General features: G+C 43.7%; 1 protein-coding gene and 1 long non-coding RNA gene across 4 annotated transcripts in view; one reads left to right on the top strand and one right to left on the bottom strand.

The window, feature by feature from the left end:
• Positions 1-24167, bottom strand: part of LOC106564404 (zinc finger protein 501) — a 127289-nt gene that overhangs the window by 6635 nt on the left and 96487 nt on the right. For 2 of the 3 annotated variants that reach the window (XM_045690980.1, XM_045690982.1), the window contains exon 1: positions 91-192. The exons of the other annotated variant lie outside the window; for it this stretch is intronic. In XM_045690980.1, coding sequence (XP_045546936.1) covers positions 91-99 — 9 coding nt within the window. In that variant the 5' untranslated portion in view covers positions 100-192. Of the gene's footprint in view, positions 1-90; positions 193-24167 lie in introns of those variants that run through there. 3 annotated transcript variants of the gene reach the window in all.
• Positions 8764-24167, top strand: part of LOC106564411 (uncharacterized) — a 53836-nt gene continuing 38432 nt past the window's right edge. Inside the window, exons 1-2 of the long non-coding RNA XR_001319486.2 lie at positions 8764-8907; positions 13032-13094. This is a non-coding gene — a long non-coding RNA (uncharacterized lncRNA). The remainder of the gene's footprint in view (positions 8908-13031; positions 13095-24167) is intronic.

Below are 24167 nucleotides of genomic sequence, written 5' to 3'. Positions count from 1 at the left end.
CACAGCAATGTGGAGGTTCAAAGATGATGAAAACTAGGCCTAGACATTTTATACAACACAGCGGGCATATAATGTTAAAACCAGACTTACTCGATCCATCCTTTGTATGATATGAACTGCTGTCCGAGTCAACAATTTGTTGTTGTCCTTTTCCTCTTTAGGGTTTTATGGCAGACTACACCTATTGCCGCCACCTACTGCACGGCGGGTGAACGAAGAAGAAAAATATCCATCCAAATGATTTCTATCGTAGGTAAAGAATTCATGCAGTACATCTCTCCATGTGTAAAATCTTCATGAATTTGTTCCATTATAAATCTACTGATGTCTTGCCACAGATTCTTTACATGAATACCATTAAAAAAAAGATGCAACACTGTTTCTGGGTGGTCATTTCAAAAAGTACATTTTGAATGTATCTATTTCTTTGTACTTCTTCATATAGTTGTTGGCAGGGTAATATGAATGAATAATTTTATAATAAACTTCCTTAATTGTGTTAGTAAGTAGTATGTGTGAGACAACAGATATTATCAATAAAACGATTCCAGTAAGGCATGACATAAAGTATATAGATAGATACAAAATCTTGTTGATACAAGGCAAGTACCGCTCTGTTGTTGAACGGACCAAAACAAAAACAAATCTTTACTACTGTTGAGTCAACAGCGGTAATCGAAGGTAGGTTCTGAGGGTCTTAACATGTTCCTGCATAATAAAGCAACACCTGAGGGAATGGAGACTAAAACAATTGAAAACTCTTTAGGCGTTATAGGGATCTTGTAAAGTGAAAAGAATGAGTCATTATTAAGTAAAAGACCCTCTGCATTTACAAGTTGTCTCACCAATAGGATATTATTTCTGAACCAATATTCTAAAAACAAAGATGTATTGTTATACAATATGTGCTGATTATTCCAGATATAATATACGTGTGGAGAGAAATTATGCTTCTAAATAAAGGTCCATGACTAGAAAACCTGCCAATGAAAAGCGGAGCTTCACTGGAACTTTGTCAATATTATAATTGCATACCAACATGAAGTTAAGGCCACCAAAAGTAGAAAAGACATAATGAGGAATGCAGTCCCACATAGAAGTGGGTCTTCTTATGAAGTCTTTTATCAAATTGATCTATAAAGTATTGTTTAAGGTAGGAATGTCTAGGAAATTCAGCCCACCATACTCATTACTTCTGCGTTATGAAAGGAACTAAACACGGACACGAATGATCCATTGGTAGTTCGTTGTAACCAAGTGTTGGTGCTAACCGTGTGTTATTGGATGCTAGCATGCTAGTTAGCTATGGCGTCATAGGATACCACTTCCAAGCATCTGCCTCTAACCCTAGGAAGCTCTTTGCCACCTTCTCCTCCCTCCTGAATCCTCCTCCCTCTCTGTGGATGACTTCGTCAACCATTTTGAAAAGAAGGTTGATGACATCCGATCCTTGTTTGTTAAGTCAAACGACACCGCTGGTCCTGCTCACATTGCCCTACCCTATGCTTTGACCTCTTTCTCCCCTCTCTCTCCAGATGAAATCTTGCGACTTATGACGGCCGGCCGCCCAACAACCTGCCCGCTTGACCTTATCCCCTCCTCTCTTCTCCAGACCATTTCCGGAGACCTTCTCCCCTACCTCACCTCGCTCATCAACTCATCCTTGACCGCTGGCTACGTCCCTTCTGTCTTCAAGAGAGCGAGAGTTGCACCCCTTCTCAAAAAACCTACACTCGATCCCTCCGATGTCAACAACTGCAGACCAGTATCCCTTCTTTCTTTTCTCTCAAACTCTTGAGCGTGCCGTCCTTGGCCAGCTCTCTTGCCATCTCTCTCAGAATGACCTTCTTGATCCAAATCAGTCAGGTTTCAAGACTGGTCATTCAACTGAGACTGCTCTTCTCTGTGTCACGGAGGCTCTCCACACTGCTAAAGCTAACTCTCTCTCCTCTGCTCTCATCCTTCTAGACCTATCTGCTGCCTTTGATACTGTGAATCATCAGATCCTCCTCTCCAAGTTGGGCATCTCCGGCGCGGCTCACTCTTGGATTGCGTCCTACCTGACAGGTCGCTCCTACCAGGTGGCGTGGCGAGAATCCGTCTCCGCACCACGTGCTCTCACCACTGGTGTCCCCCAGGGCTCAGTTCTAGGCCCTCTCCTATTCTCGCTATACACCAAGTCACTTGGCTCTGTCATATCCTCACACGGTCTCTCCTATCATTGCTATGCAGACGACACTCAATTAATCTTCTCCTTTCCCCCTTCTGATAACCAGGTTCGAGGTTCTACCTGAAACTCAAAAGGGTTCTTCCAAGGGTTCTCTATGGGGACAGCTGAAGAACCCTTTAAGTTTCTAGATAGCACCTTTTTTCGAAAGAGTGTAGTGTTGTTACGCCCACTTCTCGACAACACTTCAACCATCCAAATAAATTATGTCATGGAGCATAACCATGGCGATGATGATTTGTGAGACATCATTGCAAAGACAATCCCCAATAGTGACTTAATGACATTTGGAATTCCTGACATCATTTGTTTGGCTTCTAACTGTTAGAGAGGATGGAGGCATCTGAAATGTCACCTGACAGTATATAGGGAATAGGATGCCATTTCAGACACAGACTATGTGTAGGTCTATTCTAGTCTGGTGAATGGATGGTGTAATAGATTGGTCTATTAACATGGTAATCTGCCTAGATACGATTATCACTTACCTGAATTGTTGTTACCATTTTTATGAGCTTAAAACATAAACACCTACGTGAAAGGTACTGTTTACTTGAATGGTAATCATGTCAGCATGGAGTAACAGCCATTTACAGCATTTTTTGTTCATTTTTCTTCCTCTTCCCCAGTCCACTTAAACTTTTCTTATTTATTTCCCATGAGCTTCACCCGAGTACCCACAAGTAGCTGGAAAACAACTGTGTTAAGCCTCTTACAGTTTATCCTGTAACCTCTGAACTTTTATAGAACATGTTGCCTCAAACATGCCCGTGTTGTACTACCATTTTTTGAAATAGTAAAGTTTCCCAAATGAGCTCCTCTCTCCTGTCCAGTTGTTATTATTTGTTGTTCTATAGGTGATGAAACCTAAAATACTACAAAGGTAATCAAAAGAACAAACGTGTGGATTGTAAATGGAGCAGCCACACACCTGTCAGGAAGAACATACAGAACTATCGCAGAGGATATTAGCCCAGAGAACAGTAGCGATGGAAAATGGCTACTATGCAAGGCATGAGTGGATGAGTACAAAGAATCGCGGGAGGATTTTGAAAGCTATCTTGAGCTTTTGGAGCTATGGATGTTTGCAAATGACATTAAAGAAGACAAGAATGTCAGTGTGTTTCTTTCTGTGATCGGTGCAGAAACATATGGTCTATTAAAGAGACTGATCACACCTGATACACCAAGTACTTTGCAGTATGAAGAATTGAAGCTAGTGTTGCTAGCTCACTACAAACCAAAACCTCTGGTGATTGCGGAGCAATTTAATTTGAAAAAATGTAACCAGAAGGAAGGAGAGTATGTGCCTGATTATGCGATGGCTTTGCGATAGCTGTCCGCTAATTGTGTTTTTGGTCCATCTAGGAAAGGCATTGAGAGATCAGTTTGTAAGTGGACTGTGCTCTGAAGCTTTGCAGCACAAGATGCTAGCAGAGAAGGATCTAACCTTCAGAAAGGCATGTGAGATGGCATTGTCAATGGAGTTAGCTTCCAAGAACACCAGGGAGATTTCAGAGTAACAAAAGAGGCTCAATCAGTAAATGCAGTGAATAAAAATGCTAAAACATTTCCCAGGAGAGGAAAAGGACAGTTCAAGGGCAGAAATGACAATGGAGAGAAACAGTATAAAAAAATGACAAGGCAAGAGAATTCTGGTCAGCAACCATGCTACATGTGCAGAGGAAAACATTCTGCTCGTGGTTGCAGATTCAGCAATGAGAAATGCATGTCTGTTCTAAATTTGGACACATTGCCTCTTCATGTAGGAACCGCAGAGCAGGACAGACACAGTATGTTGTTGCTGCTGAGAGCAATGGCAAGAGTAAGGAGGATGATTCAGAGTTTTTTGGGGTGTATACAGTTTACACTTCTTCCAATGGGAAAAGGGCATTACAATAAACGTCACATTGGATGGAAAGGATTTGGACATGCAGTTAGACACAGAGGCCGCTGTCTCTCTGGTCTCGGAACTGTGTTACCATGATGCTCTGACTCACCTGCCGTTAAAGAAAACGCAGTGAGAAAATTCCTTTGCTAGGTGAGACCATTCCTTTGGTGGGTGAGACGATTCCTTTGCTAGGTGAGACCATTCCTTTGCTGGGTGAGACCGTTCCTTTGCGAGGTGAGAAGGTTCCTTTGCGAGGTGAGAAGGTTCCTTTGCGAGGTGAGAAGGTTCCTTTGCAAGGTGAGAAGGTTCCTTTGCGAGGTGAGAAGGTTCCTTTGCGAGGTGAGAAGGTTTTTTTGCGAGGTGAGAACATTCCTTTGCGAGGTGAGAACATTCCTTTGCGAGGTGAGAATATTCCTTTGTGAGGTGAGAACATTCCTTTACGAGATGATAATCGATGGTGATTCAAAGTGGTTGGAATTTTTTTACATAACTTCAATGACATCAATGAACTTCATTGAAAACCTACGAAGGCTGTTTGCAGCCTATGGATTGTGCAAAGAAATTGTCTCTGATAATGGACCCCAGCTGGTCTCTTCTGATTTTAAACAATTCTTAAAAAACAACGGAATCAAGCAGACCCTTCCTGCTTACCATCCTCCCTCGAATGGTGCAGCAGAAAGGTCAGTCCAGATACTCAAGCGTGCTCTGATAAAACATTTTGGAGGACAACAGACAATCTACTGTCTTTCTCAAGCATCGCTGAGCCAATGTTCCGCAGTACCCCCCACAAAGTCACGTCGGACCCCTGCTGAGCTCTTCCTGAAGCGCCAGATCCGAACACGCTTCAAAATACTCCGACCTGACTTAACTAAACCAGTGGAAGAAAAACATGCCAAACAAAAGAAACACCATGACCATGGTAGACTACACCTTCAAGTTTTCCAGGAGGAAGAACAAGTGCAACAGGGAAAGAGAAATGGATTCATGCGACAGTAATCTGGATACTGGGACCTGTGACTAATCTCATTCAGGACGGAAAGAGAAAACGTTTAAATCACTGTGTAGATTTATTGTTAGGCCTCATTAAATAAAGCTGATTATATTGTGTTATTTAATACATGGAGCGTACTAAGTGAAATCAAACCCAGCATATACTTTTGTTTAAAAGGGATAGTTAAACCCAGAATCATTCTCATGATAAATTATACAAAACATATTACTAAAAATCAAAACAATTACGAAGTTAGTCGTAGTGTAACACTAACGAAACAAGTACGACAAACCAGGGGCGGAAGACACAGATCAACCACGCGCAGCGAGTGGAGCAATCAAGAGGAGAGGCAGCCATGTGGCCAGCTGCTCCAGTCTGCAAACACCCAGGGAGTATACTTCCACGCAAGATATTACGCTTACCAGTGACTTACCAAGCGAAGTTCAGAAAGTTTGTACCTCAAACCATACGGACGTCCGCCGAGAAAATTAAAGACCCCATGGCCGTGTGTCGCGGCCATGGGGTGTAGATATAGGGCCGGATCCCAGACGTGACACAGGTGTGCACAGGAGGGAATCTGTAAATCCTCACCTCGAATGTATCCCTCCACCACGGAGTGATACCAATATAGTGACACATAACCACCAGCTTACATGGGTAAAATAGTCAATTAAAATGAACCATAAAACTGCTTATGACCGGGGAATGGAAGGTTGCTTTGTGAAACAAGGAGTGGCAATTGAATGCAATCTTCACAAAAAAATGAAATTGTAAAACATTTCTTGCATGTCTATGAATGGGGAGAGGGTTGAATTGCTCAGTTTTGCACCACAAAAAGCAGTAACTTGATAAAAAGAGTAGAACCAACTCACCTGCTTTTACTCTGATTTGACTATTAGATGTTCGATGTTTCTTTTGAAAACATATTTTTTAAGGAATAGTTTCACCATATTAAAATGAGAGTTCAGTTCATGTAACAAGGTTGACCTTAAAATGAGGGTCACTAATCACATTGATAATAATCTTCAGAAAGGACTTTGTCAAAGCAACAAAATATGTAGTTCTCCTTCAATGAGTGTGTTTACATGGACACTCATCATTTGACATTATACTAGTTATGGCAGTAGGCCGAGTATGGCATTCGTCATGTAAACACCTTACTCTGCTTATCTTAATTGGCTTAAGTTGACAATCAAAGTGACGCTGTTAAAAACACCTGGTGTTCTGAGCAATTTGTCAATATATTAGGACACGTGAAGGCCTTCATCAGATTCATAGAGGCATATTTAATCTGCATATGTTCTAGCACAAGCATCGCAAGCTTCCTTCTTTTGCTCGAGTGCAGTGAGTTCAGGAAAACTGAAAGTATGCAGCTTAGAAATAGTTTTCACATACAAACTTAATATGTCCAAAATCGGAATCAAATATGCTAATCAAAAATAACATGGATGCTGTGGTAGTACGTTTATTTTGATAGGCAGTTTTCTGCATTTATCAAGGTCCCATCAGTTAACCTGCTATTCATTATCTTTGTTTCACAGGGGACAGCCCTAACCGTTGCTCTCTCAGTGGGAGGGGCTTATCATAAGGGGAGCCTCAACAACAACATGATGCTGACAAGACGTCTCTCCAGAAGAGTCTCTCCAGATCAGAACGTCTCAATAAATACCAGCAGAGACTTATAGGGAAGAAACCTCACAACCACTGCTCTGACTATGGGAAGAGTTTTGCTAAACAGAGAAATTGGTCATTCACCAGCGGATTCATGCTGGAGGAAGCCCTATAGCTGTGATAAGTGTGGGAAGAGTTTTGCCCGAGATTTCACCATGACCAAACACCAACTTATACACATAGGAGAGAAGCCTTATAGTTGTTATCAGTGTGGGAAGAGCTTTAATCAATCAGCAGCCCTGAGCACACACCAACCCATACACACTGGAGAGAGACAGGAGTAAGGTGTATGTGGAAAGAGCTTTGCTCAATCAGGGTCACTGAAAAAACACCAGAAAGCACAAACATGTTTTCTTTCTTCTCCCTCCTCTCAGTCACCGGTTCAAGATATCTAAATAAAGTTTGAACAGAAAACATATTGTAAAGAGTCAGCTCTGGAACCATATGTATCGAGCTTCTTGGAGTAGGAGTGCTGTGGGTTGGCGGTGGGGGTGTTCAGAGCTGTATCTTATTTCAGTAACTCCTCTTATCCATGAATTAATTGTATAATGTAGAATAATGTTTCAACAATACAAGGTGTGTATTCATGTATTCAATAGATCAATAAATTAAATCCATTATCTGCTCAACAACGTCTGCTTATCACATTCATTATGTTTTTTAAATCTAATAATACATTTTTAAAAGGACAATGGTCCTCTTGTATAATTCGTTTGGTGCTAAAAGATGTTCACATATTTATTTTAAAACCCTTCACCAGGTTTTAGTGTAGCTGACGGGACATATGGAAGTACAGAAGACATAGGACTATTAGTGTCGTCAAATTATGTTGTTGCATTTATTTTAAAGGATTTTAATAGTGATATCTTTGAACTTTCCTTATTGTATATTAAGTGTGCTCCAGAAAGATGTTCACACATTTTATTGTGAATCGAATGATGTGTTGGTTGTTAGGAAAAGGCATCATGAGGGCAGGAAGCCAGCTCTGCCCATCAGTACTTATAGGTTATGTCAACCATAGACCTCACACTCTTCTGTTTTCTCACGGCCAGTAAGGTCTCCTACCAAACTTCTCTCTCGTCACACTGGAAATACACTTCATAATATCTTACCATTCTTCTTTTAATTGGTGGTATGTTATGTGGAATGAATGTTTGCATGTAAATGTCATTGTAAAACATACATACGAATGTGGTTTCATGTTTTCTTGTTTTGTTTTACATTGCTGATTGCATACACATTTTTTTAAATATGTATTTTTTTAAATGTTTAGTTGAATTATGTAGAAGAGACCAGGATATGTTGTTGCCCTGTGTCCCAATACTCAATGTTGTAGTCATGGTCCTGAGAATGAAACATGTTTTGAACAATCAACAGAGATTCACGTGTCTTACAGCGCTACACATCTGTTATAATAAGTGCTTTTACCTGCTTAATTGAAGTATCAGGTGTAGTTTTTCACCAGTTATACAGTGTGTTTGTTGTCTCTCTTTCTGTTTAATGCTGCAGGGAGGGAGATGCAACAATAGCCTTGAGAACAACTGGACTCAAATAGAACTCTGTTCCAAGTTGCTGTCAGGAAAAAGTAGACGATAGCAGACAGCAGGATTCTTAGTGAAAGGGGTGTTGTTTAACGTTTTCTTGGCTTTACTCAACCTGTATAGATTAGGTAGAATCTTATCCAGGAACTTTCTGAAGTAAGATTAGCCTGGGGCAGCAGGTAGCCTAGTGGTTAGAGCGTTGGGAAAGTAACTGAATGGTTGCTAAATCGAATCCCCGAGCTGACAAGGTAAACATCTGTAGTTCTGCCCTTGAACAAGGCAGTTATCCCACTGTACCTAGGCCGTCATTGTAAATAAAAATGTGTTCTTATCTGACTTGCCTAGTTAAATAAAGATGTGAGATGTTATGCTGTCATAACGTAATTGCGCTTGAATATCTAAATAGATGTTTGATTGCTCTGGTCTAGGGGTTCATCAGTTGCACCCTTGAGACTGGAATTCTATCACGGCAACCCCCTAATCCTTATCTGAACTCTGTGACAACAAAGTAACTGTACTGTAGCCTACACATTTCTTGTCTTAGTAAGAAACACTGAAGAAAACAATAGCTTCCACGATGGATCCGGTAAATCTGGTTTCCATTTAACAGTATAGGCCTGCTGTGCTGTATAAAATGTCTAGGACTTGTTTTCATCATCTTTGATCCTCCACATTCCTGTGTTCGGTTTAAACTGCTGGATAAAAATAAACATGATTGTAAAACTTGTTAGGATGTTTTTTCCGTCAGCAAAGTAGTCTATAACTATATCATGTTTGGAAATCTGTCATATTACCTAATGTATCTCTACTTCCTCCCAAACTGTGCACTTGTTCACCTCCACTGATTTGAAAATCTAATGATCCATTATATGACCAGATACTCACTCTGACAGTGAAAATACATATTCTTCTTTGGGGTTTATCGGTGGTTGGCATCCAACTTTATGGTACATTACACCACCTAATGTACTAGAGTGTGGGCCAGCAACAGGGATCGAGGAACTAAATCCTATCTGCCAGCCCCGTTTCTCTTAAAAAGTAGAAATATTTGCGACTGTATCTAATGATGTTGTACTTATTAAACTAAATTCCTGCTCACACGCTGGAGAGAATCCTTACTCCTGTCTTTGTGGTGTTAGAGACATTCTATAGGAAGAGAGACTTCAAACAACATATTTATAAGATTTGCAGAAATGAAGCAATCAACCATCACTAAGAATAGTCAGTGTTGAAAGCTCAATGAACAGAGCTGTCTTTCACCTTTTGTTGAAAGTACATCCTTTTATCTTTGACAGTTAGCAGCTGTGCAGAAACAGGCACTGGAAACAGAGTTGTAAGAAGTAATTTAGCTTGTCTGTGTAGATCAAGATGGCTGATATCAGCACCACTCTGTTCCTCCCTGCACTTCCCACAGTTACATTTCTGTCGATTGTAAACACAGGAGGTCACATATTGCGGTAGCACCCAAGCAGCTTGTAAGGTGGGTCGTACAAAGGCGACCAAGGCACGGCGTGTGAAGTGCTCATATTTTACTTTAATGAAACACTATATAAAAAAATAACAAAAACCACTGACAACAGTTCCGTCAGGTGAACATACTCTAAACAGGAAACAACTACCCACAAACAACAGGAAAAAACACCCCTACTAAATATGACCTCCAATTAGAGACAACGAGGAACAGCTGCCTCCAATTGAAGGTCAACCCAATAAACCCCAACCTAGATATAGACAAACTAGAAATCCAACATAGAAATAGAGAACATAGAACAAAAAAATTACTTATATTGCCCCCCCCCGCCAAGGTGCAGACTCGGAATGCAACAAAACCAACCCCCCCCCCAAAAAAAACAAAAAAAACACAAAGGGAGGGTAGGGTGGGTGCAAAATGTCTATGGCGGCGACTCTGGATCAGGGCGTAGTACCCCCACTGCCCGCTGAACTGCCGCTGAAGACTCTGGGCTAAAAGCCGCCGCTGAAGACTCTGGGTTGCAGACCGCCGCTGAAGGCTCTGGGATGCAGACCGCCGCTGAAGACTCTGGGCTAAAAGCCGCCGCTGAAGACTCTGGGTTGCAGACCTCCGCTGAAGGCTCTGGGTTGCAGACCTCCGCTGAAGGCTCTGGGTTGCAGACCTCCGCTGAAGGCTCTGGGTTGCAGACCTCCGCTGAAGGCTCTGGGATGCAGACCTCCGCTGAAGGCTCTGGGATGCAGACCTCCGCTGAAGGCTCTGGGATGCAGACCTCCGCTGAAGGCTCTGGGATGCAGACCTCCGCTGAAGGCTCTGGGATGCAGACCTCCGCTGAAGGCTCTGGGTAGCAGACCTCCGCTGAAGGCTCTGGGTAGCAGACCTCCGCTGAAGGCTCTGGGTAGCAGACCTCCGCTGAAGGCTCTGGGTAGCAGACCACCGCTGAAGGCTCTGGGTAGCAGACCACGCTGAAGGCTCTGGGTAGCAGACCACGCTGAAGGCTTTGGGTTGCAGACCACGCTGAAGGCCGAGTACTCACAGCAGGCACTGGCTGTACCGGGTTATGGATGCGCACTGGAGGGAGAGTGCGTGGAGCAGGAATCGGTCTCACCGGACTGGGAAGACGCACTAATGGCCGAGTGCTCACAGCAGGCACTGGCTGTACCAGGTTATGGAGGCGCACTGGAGGGCGAGTGCGGGGAGCAGGATCAGGACGTACTGGGCTGGGCAGGCGCACTGGAGGCCTGGTGCGTGGGGCTGGCTTTCGAGGCGCCAGACTAGTAACACGCACCTCAGGGCTAATGCGGGGAGCAGGAACAGGACGTACTAATGGCCGAGCGCTCACAGCAGGCACCGGCTGTACCGGATTATGGCTGCGCACTGAAAGGAGAGTGCGGGGAGCAGGAACAAGACGTACTGGATTATGGAGGCGTACCAGAGAGAGAGTGCAAGAGGCAGGCACATGCTCACCACAATAGGCACGGGGAGTTGGCTCAGGGCTCACCCCTGGCCCAGCCAAACTACCCGTGTGCCCCCCACAACATTTTTGGGGCGGGGCTGCCTCTCGTTCTTCCCCGGTAGGCTCCGATATTTTTCAATAACTTGCCCCCAAGTCCAGTTTCTCCTCTCCATCCATTCCACGTATGACCAGGTGTCCATCTCTACCTGGGCACGCCGCTTGATCCAGTCATGGTGGGTAGTTCTGTAACATGGGTTGTACAAAGGGGACCAAGGCGCGGCGTGTGAAGTGCTCATATTTTACTTTAATGAAATACTATAACCAAAAACAACCGACAACAGTTCCGTCAGGTGAACATACACTAAACAGGAAACAACTACCCACAAACAACAGGAAAAAAAACACCCCTACTAAATATGACCTCCAATTAGAGGCAACGAGGTACAGCTGTCTCCAATTGAAGTTCAACCCAATAAACCCCAACCTAGATATAGACAAACTAGAAATCCAACATAGAAATAGAGAACATGGAACAAACACAAAAAACACCCCCTGTCACGCCCTGACCACTCTACCATAGAAAATAACAACTTATATTGGTCAGGACGTGACACAGCTCATAAATCTGTACGATCAGATTTATGACTAAGTCACACAAGACACGCCTGTATCTGCAAAAAATTGTAGCATAAAACAATAGACAAATCTCTCAGTAAAATAGTAACATATAACAATAGACAATTCTCTCAGTAAAATAGTAACATATAACAATAGACAATTATCTCAGTAAAATAGTAACATATATAACAATAGACAATTATCTCAGTAAAATAGTAACATAAAACAATAGACAATTCTCTCAGTAAAATAGTAACATAACAATAGACAATTCTCTCAGTAAAATAGTAACATATAACAATAGACAATTCTCTAAGTAAAAACAGTATAGTATGTCTAATTTAACAGTATAGTAGAATAATAGAATATTAAAATGTCCACCACAGTGGAAAGAGATTTGCTCATTCAGGGTCACTGATAAAACACCAGAAAGCACAAATGTGTCATCTTTTATCTCCCTCCTCTCCGGCACCGGTTCCAGATCCCTAATTAAAGTTTCAATAGACTACTCTTTATAAGATGTTTTCTATCTCCCATTCTCAAACAGTTTACTAAGTCTAATTACCATGGTAACCTATGTATCATAATATGCAGCTCTGGATACATATGTATCAAGTGTGTTGGAATAGGAGTGCTGATCTAGGATCAGGTCCCCTATTCATGTATTCTCATTTTGATCTAAATGGCTTAATGTCATCATGGAAAATGTCATAGTGAACCGTTTGTGTGTAGTGGGGGATGTTGAGGTGGGTGGGGGTGTTCAGAGCTGTATCTTATTTCATGAAATCCTATTATCCATTAAATAATTGTATAATGTAGAATAATGTTTCAACAATACTAGGTGTGTATTCATGAATTCAGTAGATCAGTATATTAAAACCATTATCTGCTCAACCACATCTGCTTCTCACTTCATTTAAGTGTTGTTTTTTATATGGACCAGAGGCCTCTTCTAGAATAAGTTTTCTCCAAAAAGATCTTGACCTATTTATTGTAAAACCCATTAGCAGGTGTTAGTGGAGCTGATGGGACGTACAGAACAATGTAGCTATAGGAATTGTAGTTGTGATTCTCACCCTCTGTCTTCATGTGGTTCAGGTGACCATCTTTCTAAGACTTATCTTTCACTTTATTATTTAGATTTGTTACTAACTTTGTTTTCTTTCAGATCTTTTAATCAGTGCTCGATTAATCTTGCCTGGCACAATGGAACCAATGGAATAGCCCCAAGGTATGCTTATATTGTCTGTCTTTTTCTCCTCCAGGGAGACTCAGTCCAGTGTGTGACAACATCTCAGGCATGGCCATGGCCCCTATTGCAGCACAGACAAGCAGGGTGACATTCACTACGCCAATGTCCACCTATCTTGCTCCAATAACCAGGAAGTACCTCTGTACTCCACTGTCCAACCTCCTCAACCAATGTTGTGAAATTTTGGGATAATCTCCGATTACATGCAGCTGGTCATCGTTATCTCTAATTGGAGATCAAACTTAAGTATGTGTTTTTCCCACCTGAATTTGTGGGAGATTGTTTTTGAGTAGTGTATGTTTCACCTCTGCATCACGGTTTGTTGTTTTTGAAGTTTATTTATATGTATTGCATAGTTTCACAGTTCAATGAACCATGTGGAACGATAATCACGCTGCACTTTGGTCCGCTCCTCTCTACGACAAACGTGACAATAGGATCTACTACAGGGTTTAGTATAGTATACTATAGTGTCTGCTATAGGGTTTAATATAGTATACATAGTGTCTGCTTTTGGGTTTAAGATATTATACTATAGAGTCTACTATAGGGTTTAGTATAGTATACTATAGGGTTTAAAATAGTGTACTATAGGGTCTACTACAGTGTTTAATACTGTACACTATAGGGTTTAACATAGTATACTATATGGTCTACTATTGGGTTTAATATAGTATACTATATTTTATTTATTTATTTATTTCACCTTTATTTAACCAGGTAGGCAAGTTGAAAACAAGTTCTCATTTACAATTGCGACCTGGCCAAGATAAAGCAAAGCAGTTCGACAACATACAAAAACACAGAGTTACACATGGAGTAAAACAACATGCAATCAATGATACAGTAGAAAAAAATAACACTATATACAATATGAGCAAATTATGTGAGATAAGGGAGGTAAAGGCAAAAAAGGCCATGGTGGCAAAGTAAATAAAGTATAGCAAGTAAAACACTGGAATGGTAGATTTGTTATTTGAAGAAAGTTCAAAGTTAAAATATAAATAATATGGTGCAAAGGAGCAAAATAAATAAAATAAATAAATACAGTAGGGGAATAGGTAGTAGTTTGGGCTAAATTATAGATGGGCTATGTACAGGTGCAGTGATCTGGGCGCTGCTCTGATAGCTGGTGCTTAAAGCTAGTGAGGGAGATAAGTGTTTCCAGTTTCAGCGATTTTTGTAGTTCGTTCCAGTCATTGGCAGCAGAGAACTGGAAGGAGAAACGATCAAAGGAGGAGTTGGCTTTAGGGGTGACCAGAGAGATATACCTGCTGGAGCGCGTGCTACAGGTGGGTGCTGCTATGGTGACCAGTGAGCGGAGATAAGGGGGGACTTTACCTAGCAGGGTCTTGTAGATGACCTGGAGCCAATGTGTTTGGCGACGATTATGAAGCGAAGGCCAGCCAACGAGAGCGTACAGGTCGCAGTGGTGGGTAGTATATGGGGCTTTGATGACAAAACGGATGGCACTGTGATAGACTGCATCCAGCTTGTTGAGTAGGGTATTGGAGGCTATTTTGTAAATGACATCGCCAAAGTCGAGGATTGGTAGGATGGTCAGTTTTACGAGGGTATGTTTGGCAGCATGAGTGAAGGATGCTTTGTTGCGAAATAGGAAGCCAATTCTAGATTTAACTTTGGATTGGAGATGATTGATGTGAGTCTGGAAGGAGAGTTTACAGTCTAACCAGACACCTAGGTATTTGTAGTTGTCCACAAATTCTAAGTTAGAACCGTCCAGAGAAGTGATGCTGGACAGGCGGGCAGGTGCAGGCAGCGATCGGTTGAAGAGCATGCATTTAGTTTTACTTGTATTTAGGAGCAGTTGGAGACCACGGAAGGAGAGTTGTATGGCATTGAAGCTCGTCTGGAGGGTTGTTAACCTCTATGGGCTAGGCGGGACGAATTCGTCCCACCTACGTAACAGCCAGTCTAATCTAGTGGCGCGATTTTTGAATCGTTTGAAATACTATTACTTCAATTTCTCAAACATATGACTATTTTGCAGCTATTTAAAGACAAGACTCTCGTTTATCTAACCACACTGTCCGATTTCAAAAAGGCTTTACAACGAAAGCAAAACATTAGATTATGTCAGGAGAGTGCCCAGCCAGAAATAATCAGACACCCATTTTTCAAGCTAGCATACAATGTCACATAAACCCAAAGCCACAGCTAAATGCAGCACTAACCTTTTATGATCTTCATCAGATGACACACCTAGGACATTATGTTATACAATACATGCATGTCTGTTCAATCAAGTTCATATTTATATCAAAAAACAGCTTTTTACATTAGCATGTGACGTTCAGAACTAGCAAACTTCCGGTGAATTTACTAGCAATTTTACTAAATTACTCACGATAAACGTTCACAAAAAGCATAACAATTATTTTAAGAATTATAGATACATTACTCCTCTATGCACTCGATATGTCCGATTTTAAAATAGCTTTTCGGATGAAGCACATTTTGCAATATTCTAAGTACATAGCCCAGCCATCAAGGGCTAGCTATTTAGACACCCAGCACGTTTAGCCTTCACCAATATCAGATTTACTATTATAAAAGTTTGATTACCTTTTGTTGTCTTCGTCAGAATGCACTCCCAGGACTTCTACTTCAATAACAAATGTAGGTTTGGTCCCAAATAATCCATCTTTATATCCAAATAGCCTCGTTTTGTTCGTGCGTTCTAGACACTATCAGAATGGTAATCCACGGTCGTGCGCATGGCGCAGAACGTGACAAAAAAATTCGAAATATTCCATTACCGTACTTCGAAGCATGTCAACCGCTGTTTAAAATCAATTTTTATGCAATTTATCTCGTAGAAAAGCGATAATATTCCGACCGGGAATCTGCAATAAGCTAAACAGCCTAATGAATATACTCCACGGGGGCTAATCGCACACGCGCCTCATTCAATGGTCCTCTGATCGGCCACTTGGATAAGGTGATAATCTGTTTCAGCCTGAGGCTGCCTCGTCATCCTTCAGGATTTTCCCGGCTTCTGAGAGCCTATTGGAGCCCTGGGAATTGTCACGTTACAGCTAAGATCCTTACTCTTCAATAAACAGATGCAAGACGCACGACTCCTTGTCAGACAGGCCACTTCCTGCATGAAACCTTGTCAGGTTTTTGCCTGCCATAGGAGTTCTGTTATACTTACAGACACCATTCAAACATTTTTAGAAACTTTAGGGTGTTTTCTATCCAAACCTGAACAATAATATGCATATTCTAGCTTCTGAGTTGGTGTAGGAGGCAGTTAAAAATGGGCACATATTTTTTCCAAAATTCTCAATACTGCCCCCTAGCCCAAACAGGTTAACACAGTGTCCAAAGAAGGGCCAGAAGTATACAGAATGGTGTCATCTGCGTAGAGGTGGATCAGAGATTCACCAGCAGCAAGAGCGACATCATTGATGTATACAGAGAAAAGAGTTGGCCCCAAGAATTGAACCCTGTGGTACCCCCATAGAGACTGCCAGAGGTCCGGACAGCAGGCCCTCCGATTTGACACACTGAACTCTATCAGAGAAGTAGTTGGTGAACCAGGTGACGCAATCGTTTGAGAAACCAAGGCTACTGAGTCTGCCGATGAGGATGTGGTGATTAACAGAGTCAAAAGCTTTGGCCAGGTCAATGAATACGGCAGCACAGTATTGTTTCTTATCGATGGCGGTTACGATGTCGTTTAGGACCTTGAGCGTGGCTGAGGTGCACCCATGACCAGCTCTGAAACCAGATTGCATAGCGGAGAGGGTGCGGTGGGATTCGAAATGGTCGGTAATCTGTTTGTTCACTTGGCTTTCGAAGACCTTAGAAAGGCAGGGTAGGATGGATATAGGTCTGTAGCAATTTGGGTCAAGAGTGTCACCTCCTTTGAAGAGGGGGATGACAGCAGCTGCTTTCCAATCTATGGGAATCTCAGACGACACGAAAGAGAGGTTGAACAGGCTAGTAATAGGGGTTGCAATAATTTCGGCAGATAATTTTAGAAAGAACGGGTCCAGATTGTCAAGCCCAGCTGATTTGTAGGGGTCCAGATTTTGCAGCTCTTTCAGAACATCAGCTGAATGGATTTGGGAGAAGGAGAAATGGGGGAGGCTTGGGCGAGTAGCTGTGGGGGGTGCAGTGCTATTGAATGCAGTAGTGGTAGTTAGGTGGAAAGCATGGCCAGCCGTAGAAAAATGCTTATTGAAATTCTCAATTATAGTGGGCTTATCGGTGGTGACAGAGTTTCCTATCCTCAGTGCAGTGGGCAGTTGGGAGGAGGTGTTCTTATTCTCCATGGACTTTACAATGTCCCAGAACTTGTTAGAGTTTTAGTTGCAGGAAGCAAATTTCTGTTTGAAAAAGCTAGCCATGGCGTTTCTAACTGCCTGTGTGTATTGGTTTCTAACTTCCCTGAAAAGTTGCATATCGCGGGGGCAGTTCGATGCTAATGCAGAACGCCACAGGATATTTTTGTGTTGGTTAAGGGCAGTCAGGTCTGGGGAGAACCAAGGGCTATATCTGTTCCTGGTTCTAAATTTCTTGAAAGGGGCATGCTTATTTAAGATGGTGAGGAAGGCATTTAAAAAAAATAACCAGGCATCCTCTACTGACGGGATGAGGTCAATATCCTTCCAGGATACCAGGGCCAGGTCGATTAGAAAGGCTTGCTCGTTGAAATGTTTCAGGGAGCGTTTGACAGTGATGAGTGGAGGTCGTTTGACCGCTGACCCATTACGGGTGCAGGCAATGAGGCAGTGATCGCTGAGATCTTGGTTGAAAACAGCAGAGGTGTATTTAGAGGGCACGTTGGTTAGGATGATATCTATGAGGGTGCCAGTGTTTGCGGTTTTGGGGTTGTACCTGGTGGGTTCATTAATAATTTGTGTGAGATTGAGGGCATCAAGCTTGGATTGTAGGATGGCTGGGGTGTTAAGCATGTCCCAGTTTAGGTCACCTACTAGCACGAGCTCTGAAGATAGATGGGGGGCAATCAGTTCACATATGGTGTCCAGAGCACAGCTAGGGGCCGAGGGGGGTCTATAGCAGGCGGCAACGGTGAGAGACTTGTTTTTGGAGAGGTGGATTTTTAAAAGTAGAAGTTCAAATTGTTTGGGTACAGACCTGGATAGCAGGACAGAACTCTGCAGGCTATCTCTGCAGTAGATTGCAACACCGCCCCCTTTGGTCGTTCTATCTTGTCTGAAAACATTGTAGTTAGGGATGAAGATTTCAGAGTTTTTGGTGGACTTCCTAAGCCAAGATTCAGACACAGCTAGGACATCCGGGTTGGAAGAGTGTGCTAAAGCAGTGAATAAAACAAACTTAGGGAGGAGGCTTCTAATGTTAACATGCATGAAACCAAGGCTATTACGGTTACAGAAGTCATCAAAAGAGAGCGCCTGGGGAGTAGGAGTGGAGCCAGGCACTGCAGGGCCTGGATTCACCTCTACATCCCCAGAGGAGCAGAGAAGAATGAGTATGAGGGTACGGTTAAAAGCTATAGGAATTGGTCGTCTGTGACGTCCAGAATAGAGAGAAAAAGGAGCAGGTTTCTGGGGGCGATAAAATAGCTTCAAGGTATAATGTACAGACAAAGGTATGGTGGGATGTGAATACAGAGGAGGTAAACCTAGGCATTTAGTGATGATGAGAGAGATATTGTCTCTAGAAACATAATTGAAACCAGAAGATGTCATAGCATGTGTGGGTGGAGGAACTGAGAGGTTGGATAAGGTATAATGAGCAGGGCTAGAGGCTCTACAGTGAAATAAGCCAATTAACACTAACCAGAACAGCAATGGACATGGCATATTGACATTAAGGAGAGGCATGCTTAGCCGAGTGATCAAAGGGTCCAGTGAGATTCAGACAACTAGCCGGGCCATAGGTAGCAAGCTGGTGGAAGATGGAGGGAGGTCTGTTTTTAGCCACCTCGTGCGTTTCCGTCTGTGGGTTAATGGGGTTCCGTGTGGAAGGGGGGACCAGTCCAAGTTGGCAAAATAGTTAGTTATAGTGGCCCAAGAAAAGTGTCCGATAGACCTATTCAGATCGCAGCCGATAAGACAGCTAACGATTAGCGGGCCGCAGATGGGCGATCAGGTTACGTCGCGACGGAGGGGCCAGTTGGATAACTCCCTCGGGCAGATAACATCGGTGGTCCAGTCGTGAAGGCCCGATGGGGCTCCGCATCGGCAGTAAAACGGGTCAGGATAGGTGATTGTAGCCCAGGAGACACTTCAGCTGGCTAGCTCAGGAAAAGCCCACGAGTGGCTGACGGAACTCTTCAGCTGGCTAGCTCCGGAATAATGTGTGTTAATTCCGGGACCGACGTTGCCAATAGTCACTCAGGTAGCAGCTAGTTAGCTGCAAGATCCAGGTGTAAATGTCCAGAGCCTGCGGTAGAAATCCGGGGAAAGGAGAAAGAATAGGTCCGGTATGCTCTGGTCTGAGTCGCGCTGTACAAAAACTGGCGATAGCTTTTCAAGCTAATGGATAGCTGAGGACAGCTAACCGTGGCTAGCTAAACTCCAACGTTAGCCAGTGAAAATGGCTAACCTCTGGCTAGCTTCTGTTGTGGATTTCAGATTTGAGGTAGATAATACTTTCTTTTTTAAATTGGTGAGGCGGGTTGCAGGAGAGTGCTTTGAGGTTGAGTTTTTAGAACAAAAAATGTAAAAAGATATGCGAAGAAAAATATGTAAATATAAATATACATGGGACACGACAAGAGGGGGGTAAAGGACGTCTGAACTGCTACGCCATCTTGGATTCAAGATGGTCTACTATAGGGTTTAATATAGGGTCTACTATAGGGTTTAATATAGTGTACTACAGGGTATAATATGGTATACTATAGGGTCTACTAGAGCGTTTAATATAGTATACTATAGGATCTACAATAAGGTTTAATATAGTATAATATAGGGTCTAATATGGTATACTATAGGGTCTACTAGAGCGTTTAATATAGTATACTCATAGGGTCTACTATAGGGTTTAATATAGTGTACTACAGGGTCTAATATGGTATACTATAGGGTCTACTAGAGCGTTTAATATAGTATACTATAGGGTCTACAATAAGGTTTAATATAGTATAATATAGGGTCTAATATGGTATACTATAGGGTCTACTAGAGCGTTTAATATAGTATACTCAATAAGGTTTAATATAGTATAATATAGGGTTTAATATAGTATAATATAGGGCTTGGACAAGTTCTACATGGGTCGTGGGCTCATGGCTTGAGACTGAGCTGTGGCTAACTGAAAGGGAACAAGATAAAATGCCAAACTCGTAATTGCACAAGTTTTGTTTTAGCTCTTTGTGTGTGTTTTAGTGAGAGGAAACTGCTGCCCATAATGTTGTAAATTGTCATGGCACAACAAACTGGGAAATAATTTCTTAATTAATGTACAAGACTATATACACCCACTCTTTGAACCCTATTCAAATTTGAGAACTTAACATCGACTTAAGTCCCAAAATATTGCCTAATGTCCACATTTTATTGACTTAAGTCCATGTTACGTCTACATATCTCAAGTCTGAATTGGGCCCTTCATACACATCATGCAATAACGAAGTTACTCCATATGGTGCTGTTTTTACGGCTTGGATATTAAACTGGCTAGGTAATATTGCAGTTGGCCTAAAACAAAACAACATTTTTTTAATCAAATCCATTACTTGGTTGCTGTGTTTTTGTCTGCCTGTTTTTCCCACACGGGTCTTCCCCATTTCTTTGCATAGGTACTGGGTAGGTATCCCTCATCGGGTTCCTATTCCTCCATGCGGATCACGGCATAGCTCTCCCAGGGCGTCGGACTTGTGCTCCATGGCCTTGCTGGCTTGGCTGAGCTTAAGGCTTCCCTTTGTGACAGGTGTGATGGTGGCGTCCCCCCTGGGCATCCGCATACCTCGTGTATGCACTACCTGGGTTTGAGCCACGCGGAGAGGGCGGTGGAGCTCCGTACTGGATGCCTGTTTTGTGTGGTGTTCTCACCATGCTCAGTTGGTAGAGCATGGTGTGTGCAACGCCAGGGTTGTGGGTTCGATTCCCACGGGGGGCCAGTACAAAAAAATGCATGAAATGAAATGTATGCATTCATTGCTGTAAGTCGCTCTGGATAAGAGCGTCTGCTAAATGACTAAAATGTAAAAAATGTAAAAAATGTAACGCCTGCGCCTGGTGCGATTGGAGGCCATGCACGAGTGGGTCGGCCAGGCTTGGGCTCAGGCTGGGGACGAGCTCCCTCCCTCAGGAGTGGTGCGGCAGCGAGCTGTTAGTCCTTCTACTGGGTCCAGTACCCCTCCCAGGAAGCGTGGCCGGAGCCACCACAGGCAGAGCCCATCTGCTGCCAGGCCTGGATGGGGGCAGGAGTCGGACCGCTGGGGCCACCTTGAACAGAGGGCGCATGCCCTGCGTCAGGAGGTTGATAGCGTCGACAGCTTTTCCCTTTTGGCCAGTGATAGGCTGTTCCTGGAGGACGATGCTGGCACTGCTCACCCCCGTGGGCAGGGCTACCAGGCTGACAGGCCATCAGAAGCCTTCAGCAGGGCTTCATCACAGAGCCTACTCACTCAGGTAGCCACTGCACTGGACATCAAACTGGTGGACAGTGATGACTTTCCATCTGTCCCCATCTCTGCTGAGTTCCGTGAGGCCTTGCAGGAGAGCTGGGCCTCTACCAGGGGGCTCTCCGACTCACAACAGAGACTGGACCATGGAGTTATGTTGTGGGCGTAGTGTCACTCGGCCTCCGGGAGTACCACACCATGAGAGCTGCCATGGTCCTCCCGGACCCGGAGATTATAGAGCGGAACCCGCGACTGAAGCCGGGACCCCCCCAGGGTCTTTGATGCGGACTTGAAAGCCACATATGGGTCCCTCTGCTCTCTTGGCCGCTTTACCAATGTGGCTATGCTACGTTGGTCATGCGGGGTGCAGAATGTCCTCCAATACCTGCAGGCTCACTTGGATGAGGGCTTGGCAGGCTCTACACTGAGAGGGTATTTGGCCGCTATATCTGCCTGCCATGTGGGGTGGATAGACAGGCCAGTGGGGTGCCATCCCTTGGTCTCCAGGTTTACGAAGGGGGTTTGTCGCCTGCGTCCAGCTAGGATGTGCTCAATGGCGAGCTGGGATCTGGAGGTGGTCTTGGCAGCTTTGGCAAAGCCGCCTTTCGAACAGTTGGAGTCTGCCTAACTGAAACACCTCACTATGAAGGTGGCTTTTGTGGTAGAAATTACTTCTATGAAGAGGGCGGGTGAGCTCCATCCTCTTTCAGTAAGTTCTGCGTGCTACCGGATGGACCCCGGTGGGAGGAGAATACCTCTTCGCCCCAACTCTTCATTCCTCTCGAAAGTTATGGCAGACAGGCATGTGAACATCCCTTTTATCCTGTCTGCTTACGACCCCACGAGAGTGGCGGAAGAGTCTGGCCCTCCCTCCTGCATGCTGTGCCCTGCGCGGGCACTGGCTGCCTATGTGGCGCGGACACGGGCAGTGAGAACAACAGACCAGCTCTCTGCTATGGTGAGAGAGTCCTGGGGGCTGGGTTATCAAAGCAGAGGCTCTCTCACTGGATCGTGGACACAATTACGACAGCATACCGCCTGGCTGGCAGGCCAGTGCTGGGATCTGTGGTGGCAGTGAACAAGAGGTGTGGCTGTATCCTGGGCTCTACTGAGAGGAGTGCCCCTCGCTGATATCGTTGCTGCTGCCAGCTGGGCTTCCTCTTGCACCTGTGCTAGGTACTATTGGGTAAATGTGGCACCTTCCTCTGCAGTTGGTTCAGTGATCCTGGGCATCACCTCCCCTTCCGGGGACTGTGCCGGGACCCACCTTCCACATTGACGTATTCTGCGTCTCGGTCCCGCACTGGGACTTCACCGCTGGCTGGCCGGGTCCCTCTAGCACCGACTAAATCTGGTACGGGTATACCAATATATTGGAGTGATCCAATATAGTGAAACATAACGAAGGTTACGTATGTAACCACGGTTATGTGAGCTATATGGATCACTCCAATCCTCTACAGTGCTAGAGGCGCCTCAAAAATTATGTAGAGAACGTGTGTCGCGGCCATGGGTTCTATATTTGGGGGCGGACCCCAGCCATGACACAGGTGTACACGGGAGGGAATCTGTAAGTCCTCACCTTGGATGTACCCCTCCGCCGTGGAGTGATACCAATATATTGGAGATATCCATATAGCTCACATAACCGTGGTAACATATGTAACCTTTGTTTTGTTGTTTTCAGTAGTCCCCTGTTACTTTATGTGGCACATAGTATAGTAAAATTTGTATTCAATGTCTTGAGATAATAAACATATTTTCCTAAGTTGAACATGTGCTCTTTATGACAGAATGTTAAAATTAGGTGAAAAATATTTTAAAAAACGGGTGGAATGAAACATTCCAAATATCTCTAACGGTCGCCCCAGTGTGAGTTGTTTTATGCACGTGATGTCAGAATGCACTCACTGTTCCAAAATGTGATTATTATGCATCAGGCCAGTTAACACGTGCTGGCTGCTAATTATCTATAGGGTGTAATCATTAGACGAACATTTGCAAACAACTTCAGGTATGCTCATCCCAAATTTGTTCCGTTTGCTTTTGTTCAAGAAACATTTTAACCTCTTTGGGCTAGGGGGCAGTATTTTGACGTCTGGATGAAAAGCATGCCCAGAGTAAACTGCCTGCTACTCAGGCCCAGAAGCTAGGACATTAAACATTTTAACAGAATTGGCAGAACGAACACATCCCTGATCACGCGTAGACACAACTCACTTTCATAGTAGCCACGATGTATTCCTTGTCGCATCTATGCACCGTTACTTCACCTTTCTCGTTTTTTGAAATTGGCAGCGTCTTGAAGCTAAAATTGGGATCATGTTTACTGTGCTAATGACCATACCAACAGTAAAGGAGCGCATTGTAGAATACAGTGAACTCAGCAAAAGGAGTAATTTGTGGTAAGTACATGTGGGCCGCCATCTTTATGCACCTCCGCTATTGTTACAGAAGCAGAC

Source organism: Salmo salar, chromosome ssa12 (genome assembly GCF_905237065.1).
Source record: "Salmo salar chromosome ssa12, Ssal_v3.1, whole genome shotgun sequence".
In the NCBI taxonomy this organism is placed as follows: Eukaryota; Metazoa; Chordata; class Actinopteri; order Salmoniformes; family Salmonidae; genus Salmo; species Salmo salar.
The sequence above is the reverse complement of the archived record's forward strand: the minus strand, read 5'-3'. Positions and strand labels throughout refer to the sequence as shown.